Source organism: Chelonoidis abingdonii, chromosome 7 (assembly GCF_003597395.2).
Source record: "Chelonoidis abingdonii isolate Lonesome George chromosome 7, CheloAbing_2.0, whole genome shotgun sequence".
Taxonomy (NCBI): Eukaryota; Metazoa; Chordata; order Testudines; family Testudinidae; genus Chelonoidis; species Chelonoidis abingdonii.
Window position 1 is genome coordinate 45,973,001 of NC_133775.1, and position 9,522 is coordinate 45,982,522.

General features: G+C 38.3%; 1 protein-coding gene across 2 annotated transcripts in view; it reads right to left on the minus strand.

Annotated features, from left to right (window-relative positions):
- The window catches only part of CRB1 (crumbs cell polarity complex component 1), a 171,244-nt gene extending 164,779 nt beyond the window's left edge, over positions 1–6,465 (minus strand). For both annotated transcript variants that reach the window (XM_032770890.2, XM_032770888.2), the window contains exon 1: positions 6,226–6,465. In XM_032770890.2, coding sequence (XP_032626781.1) covers positions 6,226–6,301 — 76 coding nt within the window. In that variant the 5' untranslated portion in view covers positions 6,302–6,465. The remainder of the gene's footprint in view (positions 1–6,225) is intronic.
- Between the last annotated feature and the right edge of the window lie 3,057 nt (positions 6,466–9,522).

Sequence of the window (9,522 nt, forward strand, 5' to 3'; positions counted from 1 at the left end):
CAGGCACTGTGCTCTCAACACGGAAGTGGGAACTATGGGATAGCTGAGGAACAGCTACCCACAGTGCACCGCTCCTTAAATCGATGGTAGCCTTGGACCAGGGACGCAAGCAATCGATTTTGTGATTGCACTGTGGACGCGCAAACCCGATTTTATAACATCGGTTTTGTAATATCGGTTTAAACTACTTCGAATTAATCGTGCAGTGTAAACGTAGCCCCAGAAGGTGACTCCAACCTGAGCTCAAATATCTACACTGAAATTTTTAGCCCACAGCCCAAACTGTATGAGTCAGTTGACTCAGGCTCTGAGACTCAGTGTCTCAGATTTTTTTATTGCATACCCATAGACATGCCCATATTGATCAGGAAAACATTTAAGCAAGAGCTTTAAGTATTTCCATATTCAAGAACAGCAATTACCCATGTGCTTAATGTGAGGCACATGCTTAAATCCCATTGACTTTAACAAAACGTAAGCTCCTGCCTAAAGGTAACCTCCTTTTATATGCGGTCCTGAATAGAGAGCCTTCCTGAACTGGGCTAAAGTGTATAGCACTGAAGTTATTCAATGTGGAAGTCACACAGGCTTAGTCTGGTCCAATTCTGAAATAAAAGGTTGCAGCTGAACAAAATCCACTTTTTTACACCAAAAAACATTTGGTCTCTCCCTCATACACTTTAATGATGGTTATGAACAAGTGGTTACAAATGATAGCCAAACAGAGAAGCTAAAATTAATTCTGTTGTACAGCATGTCAAACAGCAGGGTGTCTGCATCTGAGGTGCAAATTACCTTACTGATGGCAGACAAGATAAATATTGAATCATTTGAAAAGAAGCAAAGAATGTTGGCCTGAGCCTTTCAGTTAAAAGAGAATTTCACAATGACATATTAAAGTAGGGTCAATGTTTCATCAAGAAATTTAACATCAGTATGGGAGGTGGCAGATGTTCTACTATATTTAGAGTTTAAATAGGGAAAGACGGCATTTTCTGCTGCACTTTATCAGCTTTATCTAGCAACTTCACGCATTTTATCTGTTATATAAATTAAAAATACCGTGCTCAGTGGCCACCATCACTTGTGGTGTCTCAGGAGAACACAGTTTCCTATCTAGAAAATGTTCTACAGTTAGACATTGTTTTCATATCCCACATAAATGAATCTGCTGAACTGTACATCAGACGCTTCTGTCCTGCTCACTGTATACAGACGACATACATCAACCTCCCCCCGCGATCTGAACATTTACAGATCTAGAGCTGAATCCGAACTTTGGAACTCCAGGCCATCCCTTCCCTGGTATGAATATGGGATGAAACTTGTGAAAGCTCATCATTTATCACTCTGACACTCTTTCACAATCAGAGAAAACTGCATGTTGAACAGTCCTCACAAGCAGTCTTTGCATGTCTTCTGCTCTTTTACTCGTTCCTGCCTCACCACTGCACTACTCTGTATCGCCACTTCCATGAGGAGTACTGCTTCTTGCTGATGGATGGGAGTAAGAACTGCTCTCAGGATGCCAGCTCAGGAAGTGCAACTGACTTTAAGGAAAGAAAAATATCAAGTATTCCATGGGACTCAGTGCAAGTAAGACAAGAACCAAAGCTCCTAGTGCTTTCAGTGTTTATTTCTTGCTGTGTGTATTTGTGGGTGGGGATGCTGGGCACCTCAGGTCATGGCAGTGATCAGACTAATACATTTCATATGTAATTATTCTCTGTTTCCTAGGGGATAGTGCACCTGGCACTGGAATATACTAGGCAACAAATGGATTTGGAGGGTGATTAAATGAAGAACAGTGCTCAGATACCATGGTGAAGAGCCTGATACAAATGCTGAGATTAAGTGAGAGCTGAAACATTGGATAATCACAGAAGACATTGCCATCCTGAATATACTGTGGTCACTATTAAAAAGTCAGCTTACCACTGTTGAATACGTGAGTTACTGGAGTGTTTCTTTCAGATTCCATGGTTTAGTAACTGTGGACAAATGCCTATGTTTTAACGGGTACCACTGTATATCAATGCCATAGCAGGACAAAGATTTTTTTGCAAAACAAATGTTTCTTTTGCCACATGAATGTTTTGAACATTCTGTTCTGTTGCTGCTTCATCTCTTCCAGTGAGGTCACTTAAGAGATGAGGTTTGGGAAAGTAACTCTTCAAGGATAGCTTCTGAAGAAGTGAATAATAGTTTCATGAAGAGTGGGATGTGTGAAAGTGGAGTGATGTAAATAGTGACACAAATAGCATCAACAAGGAATTAGATATTGGTTGAGAAAGGATAATATTTTATTTTTCTGGGCAGTGGTTTGCTGATTGAAATCCCTCTCGCTGTACAGTTTGATGTTAAGTGAGTACATCTAATAACAACGTAAGTAAAACACAAGTTTATTAACTGCAATTTTACAAAACTCTAATTAAAAAAGCGGTTGTCCCCCAACTTTACATAAGGCTATTATATGTTCCGCGACGATACAAATTCCCAGTATTATGAAAGTTTTGGATGTCCCCCATGTACTCAAGGTTTTCCATGTACTCAACTTGCATCATGTTATACAAGAATTAAATAACTAATCCTCTTAACACTGTTTGAGGTAAATATTATCTCTGTGTCACACAGATGGAGACTGACACTTGATAATAAAGCACCTCGAGTTGTCCTTTTAAATTATCTTTTCTGTTCTGGATTTGTGTGGATAAATCTTTTTATAGCAAATTCACAATAATTTGCAAATGCTAATTAATCTGAAGTCTGTGCTAAGTAATATTATTTCTGGTTTAGAGATTTCTGTGTGAATGTAAAATTAAAACATGGTTAAAAAGAAGCCCTATTAGGCAGATTCCTGGGATCTTCAATTAGATATAAGAGCACTCAACACCTTGTAGAGTCAGTTCTTAAATCTATTATAGACCCTCACCCAAGTCAGAGTCAAATCCCACCTTGCCCAATGGAAGAACGAGAAGCAAGGAGGTATCCTGCTGGCCAGGGCACTATGCCATAGCGCTGTACTCTGCTGTTCTTCTAAGTAGGCGTGTCCACCATCTGCCAACTAGTACTCATTGGTGACAGAAATATATGCACTTGCCAACTGGTGAGGCTGGATACATCCTACTCAGCAGATAACCCCACTTAGAAACCTGATGCCTGATTCTCCACTGCCTTGACCTTATGCAGACATTTACATGTGTGCAAAGTGTGTGGTAAATGCTATCATTCTGATTTGCTACCACTGTGCATTCACTTGGCACTTGCTCTGCACAGATGTAATTGATTGTACAAGATGCAAGACAGGCGTGAATCCAGCCCAGGGCCATCATAATGCTGAACCCACTCCCATGTGCTAAGGAAAGCTGGTAGAAAAATGGAATTGCTCTCCCACAGATATTCTGAGATTCTGAAATTTCATCTCATCCCAAATCAGGACAAAAAGTTAAAAAAAATTTCAATTTTTCACAAAGAAAATATTCTGAAAAATTTCATTTTGATCTTATTAAAACATTTCATTTCAATAAGGTCAGAACATTTCAGCTGACTATCATTTTGACTTTTACATTATAATTTATAATAATATAATATTTAAAAGTTTAAACATTTAAATTTTTATACAATATAAATTATAATAATTTCCAAAATTGACAAAATTGTGACGTTGCTGCAAAACACACCCGACCTCTTCCTAGAAAAATTCCTGACTGCTCACCCCAGCTGTCTTTTGTGTCAAGTATCAGGTTTTATGACTGCTGTGAGCATGTCTACAGGATCAGACCCCACTGGCAAGATAAACATTCTCCTGGCTAGTTTTGAGAACCCCGCTTGGGGGCTTCGGCTTAAACTAGGGCTCTGAGCAGCTGTGAGACGGTGTTGGAGCTCAGGCACTTTTGCGAATGCCTATTGGTGGAAACTTAGGTGCCTTGGGGAGTTAGGCACCTGTGGGGTTAGGCAACAACTAAGCAGCATTTTTGAGAATGTTAGTGGAATCTTAATGGTGAGCTTAGGCACCTAAATACTTTTGCAGATCTGGGCACTAGTGCCTGTCTTAGATTAACAGATGAACCATTTGGTGAAAGATGTGTCCAATGGGATAAAATTACTTGAAAAAAATCAACTTTTATAACCATTTATACATGTTGTAGCTCATATTTTAAACTGCCTCAGTTCTGCTGCACACTCCATCTGTTATACCTATGTCATGGTCTCTTGTTATACTTATCTTAGAAAATAGCTGTAATCAACTACTTTGTTTACCACTAAAAAAAAACCAGTAGCTAAAAAGTTCTTAGAAAAAGTTTTATGCAATAAAGTACCCTGTTGAGATTGCAGAAAGTGCAGTACTTAAAAATCTATGTTGGTCCAGTCCTTGCTGTGGTTGTTCCGCGCCAGTCTTCTGTCCAGTGCAAAGCAGTCACAAACCAGACTTAGCAGTCTAAGGATTCAGTCACTACAGGGAATCCTCAGGTGACATAAGGCAACCCCCTACTAGCCCTCCTCACATATGGACATATCTAGAGAAAGGAAGAAGGCCAAGAGTCTACTTTACTTTGTGCCAGGGCTGATTTGGGCCTCAATACTGGGGAAAGGAGTTTAATGGTGACAAACAACTTTTGCCTCCAGTGAGATCGAAAATCAAGCCAGGCTCAGCCAAACCCAGGACTGAGCCCTGCAAATTTATTTTATTTTTGTTGCTTCTGTACTGCCTCTGGGGTACTACTTGTGGCTTACATTCAAGGGCCTAGGCATCTATCAGTGCCTCGTGCGTGTGATGCTTTTACAATAACATTCTTAATTTTATAAGCATTCTATGTTTTCCCCTTTAACACAGTATCAGTTATACTGTAATTTGCCTGTATTGTGTATAAATGAAATTTCTTCATTATCATCTCAGTTGCTTTAATTACAATAGAGGATTCTTTCCAAGAGACATTTACACAGAGCTTTAAAGGCTGTTTGTTTATGAAATAGTACAGTGACCATAAAAACTGCATCTTGAAAATAAAAGTTCCAAGAAGTCTTTTTCCAATAGTTGTCCTGTTGTGAGATGTTTGGAAAAGAACATTGGTGCAAGCAATGACTACGTAATGCAATACATCTTCCAGTAAGAAAACTAATCAGAAACTATACTTGAATGTATAATATATGTCACATTAGTCTTCCTGGCTCTAAAGTTTTGTTGTTGTTTTTTTTAACAGTGCTAATTCATGTAAATGTTTCTGCTGGGTTTTCAGGGTCTGATTTACGTTGAGCTGTAAATTGTACAAGTAACAATCTGACTGATGCAGCAACAGAAGGTGACCCAGATTACAAAACACTGTACGCTAATGCCAAGTCTTCTTTAATGGCAGCTGCTCAAAGCTTTGTCTTATTGCAATTCAGACTCAACAGTCACAAATCACACAGCCTCTTCACACAAACACAGGCTCTCGCTGTCTTCATTTTAAACATGTTCAATAGCTACTGCCTTTCATAAACATACATCAGCTTCACCAGCTGAGGCCATTTAGTCTCCTTGGATTCTATTTACTGTCATCCAGCTGACAAAATTATCAAGAAACCCATTGTGCATACTTCTGCTTATGTGGAAGTTTGCTGAAGAGATTTCTTTAATAAAAATGATCAGACTAAATATCAACTTTATTTACAAAGGTTAAAATCAAAGCATTTAAACCACAAAACAAATCATATTTGTTTAATTAATTTTCTTAGAGTTTTTTAAAAAATGATTGCACAGTAGTGCTTAGAGCGTACCGTGATGGACACTATAACAATACATAATTTAGATGAGCAGTTAGTATAAAAAGTAAAATGTTGGATTAGGAAATAAAAGATCAATCTCCATATTAACACATCATTTTAAACATCCAGGTTTAAATGGACTGTTTGTAAGGTTCCAAAAGTGCAAAGTTTAAAATGGATGTGTATTTTTTTGTGAATATTTCTTATGGGTTTCCTAGCACCCAACTTTGAATATTCAAACAAAAAAAAAATGCCAATGCTTTCATCCTCTACTAACATCAAACAGTGTGAACACTCAGATCTTAAAGCCATCCGTTCTATGAATTTATAAAACTTATAGTTCCCTGAACCAGCTCATTTTGGCATCTTTAACCAATAGCTTAGAGGCTTCCTGACAAAATGAGGTTTCTGCCAGAGGGGTTTATCTAGCCACCTACCCCTAGGACAGGTCAGAATGATAAGAAAAAGAGCAACACTTACTTTTTAAATGGATGAGTAACAAAAAACTGAGGTAGAAGATGAGTATGGAGTTAATTCTTGAATGACCCATATTCATCTTGATAGGACATCCTCCTCTAAGTTGCCTAGTTGCCAAGGGGCTGGTGCTGATGTTTACTGCTTTCTTCTTACCTCTGAGCCAGGATGATAGCCAAGGCACTACATGCCATCTCTGCCTGTGACTCTTCTCAGCATGTTCACTGCAAACCTACAGACTCTGATTCAAAAGGCAGTTGTGCTTGTAAAGATTTTGGTTGAGCATGTTTGGGTGATTTTTCAAACCTGGTGTAGATTTCTCTGCTGACTGGATTGGAGTCTTTCCACCGGCTTTCTATTACAGAATTGTGCCGCTAAATGCCTAGATGATACTTCACACACAATTCCAGGGTAATCTTTCAGGCTTTCAGAAAACAACACATTTTATTCTTTATTGAAGGCTCCATTATATCACACGCTCTCTGATATAACATTTAAGAACCATTGCTAATAATAATACTTTGTACATTTTGCATTCCTACCGTATTAACCTGCTTACAAAATGGATTAGAAACACAGAGCAATTTCATTTTAGTTGCAAAAGCCAGAGCTATTCCCTTTGTCTTTGGTTAGTTATTCATAGTGTCTTTTCTATTCTATGTACAGCTATGCAGGTGCATTAAAAGGGGATTTTGCCCAAGTGCTCTTGTCTTCATTAGATCATATTTATAGTTCCAAGCTCTAGGTAAGAATCTACTATCATTTCCATTACAAATCCTGGTTTTCTGGGAGTTTATAAACTCAGACATAAAAGTTTGCTCTGGAATAAATCTTACTACATAGACTGTATGTCTCTAGGTCCAGGAAAAAAATGGTTGTGTACCCTTAAAAATCTGTTTGGCTGTCGCTATGTTAAAAAATAATGCTTACTAATTTAAGTTTTCCTGGTACTTTCCTTTGACTCAAAGGAAGTTTAACCTTTATTCAGCAAAGCACTAAAGCACATGCTTAACTTTAAGCATGAATTCTGAACTTATATGTTTAAAGTTAAGCACAAGCTTAAACAGTTTGCTGAATGAGAATGGGATTGTTCATGTGCTTAAGGACTTTGCTGAATCAGGACCTTCGTTTGAGGGAGTTGGTTATTTCTCAGTAATTGATGGTGGGTAAAATACTCTCAGTGTCCATCAACCTTTTTTGAACATCAACCTTTTTTACACACTGACACCAACCCATTTTAGAGCACCTTTCCCCAGCTTTCTAGCCTTTTCTTCACTTCCACCTCAATCAGGCTCAGGTGCCACTTGAGCCCTCCCCCAGCCCTCCATCCTCCTATCGGTGGGGCTTCGATAGTCCACTTCTAAACAGTGCTGCAACCCTTTCCTCCCTTCTGCTTGTTCAGTATCTGAATTGGAAATCCAGCCACTTCCTTCTTTCAGGTCTATAGCTTCATCTGTGCCTTCCCACCACCAGTTGATTCTGAAAAAGACCTCCAACCTCTCTGATGGAGTTCGAGATTGACTCTTCTAGCCAAATCTAATCAGATGCAAATCTTACAGTGAACTGTATTCCTAGTGAGAAACAGTAACATTTTGCAGACTACCATCATTCCATGTTAAAGTCCATTTTAATGGTCAATCAGCTTTCTCTGTCTTTAAATCTTCCCTTTGATTTATATTTTGCTTCACTGCTTTGTCTCATTGCCAGCTATTTAGTTTATTTCTAAAATTACTCTGTGAAATACATAAGCATAAGTATATGAACATATAAATAGTGTTCTGCCTTTTGGGAATTTCTTCTGTTAGATTAAATTATGCCATTGAATTCAATGCTGAGTACCTAATAGCATTTAGGTTTAAATGGTTAATTATTACTTCTTTTATTTGGAAGCTTGACTTTTCCCATTGCAATTTTCATTAATCCCTCAATGTTTTTATGGCTGTAGTCACTGCAAATAAGAATGTGATAAATATTATTGTGCTGCAGTTATGATGAATGATTAAATTAATCTTACTTAGATTAAAAAGACATTGGCACAACTCCATAGTTAGGGTTGCAGTCTCAAATATAATGCTTATTTTAATTAGACAGACTTCCCTCCCCCAAAATTTGTATGTGGAAGAACTATTGGTCTTAATTTCACGTATTCATTGTAACAGTGGAGTAAACTTTTTTCTTCATGATTTTCAGAAGTGTATAATCAGAATTGTTTATATGGCAAGGACTCAAAAAATCTATAGTTATCACTTTGATTAAAAAGTCCTTAGCTCTGCCTTGCAGCAAAACAGTCACAATAACCATTAAATCTAACCAACATTATCCATCCTTCAAATATATGTCTCTTATAACTATGAATAAAAAATATCTTTCTCTTATTCATGCAAAAATTGTATAAAGTCTGTGCTTCTATACAAATCCACAGGAACAAAGACACGCCACCTATTTTAGATTATAAGAATACGCTATAACAATGGTTCCCAAATTTGTTCTGCTGCTCGTGCAGGGAAAGATCCTGGTGAGCCAGGCCGGTTTGTTTACCTGCCACGTCTGCAGGTTTGGCCAATCGTAGCTCCCAGTGGCCGTGGTTTGTTGCTCCAGACCAATGGGAGCTGCTGGAAATGGCACGGACCAAGGGAAATTCTGGCTGCTGCTTTCAGCAGCTCCCATTGGCCTGGAGCAACGAACTGTTGCCACTGGGAGCCGTGATCGGCTGAATCTGCGGACATGGCAGGTAAACAAACCGGCCCGGCCCACAGGGCTTTCCCTGCACAAGTGGTGGAACAAGTTTGGGAACCGCTGCCCTATAAACATCCATGTTTTGTCATTGATCAAAACAATTACATGCTCTCCTAACTAGACCATTATTACAAAATACAAAGCTAGTGTATGGACAAATCCTAATCCTTACTCTAGTTCATAAAATGTGTATCATCTTTAGGGCAGCCAAAAGAGACCACTCTTCTTCAGCATAACATCTCTCCATTCTTGAAATTCCCCTATACATTTTTAAAAGGTCTATATAAAATGTTTCTTCCTCTTTGCTAGCCATTGCTGTCCTGGAATTTAAATGTGCTTCTCACCATATTAATTTCAGATCACAGTGCTCCTGATTCGCTGAAGAAGTTGAAGGAATAGGTAGGAAGGAACCCCATTATTAATACTATTCTGCATGCAGCAAACATGAGATATAAATTCAATTTGCATATAAATACAGTTTAGCCTTGATGACATTCTTGCAGTCATTTAATTCCGTCATTAAACCATTTCCCTTGCATTTGACTCTCACAATCTCATGTCTTCACA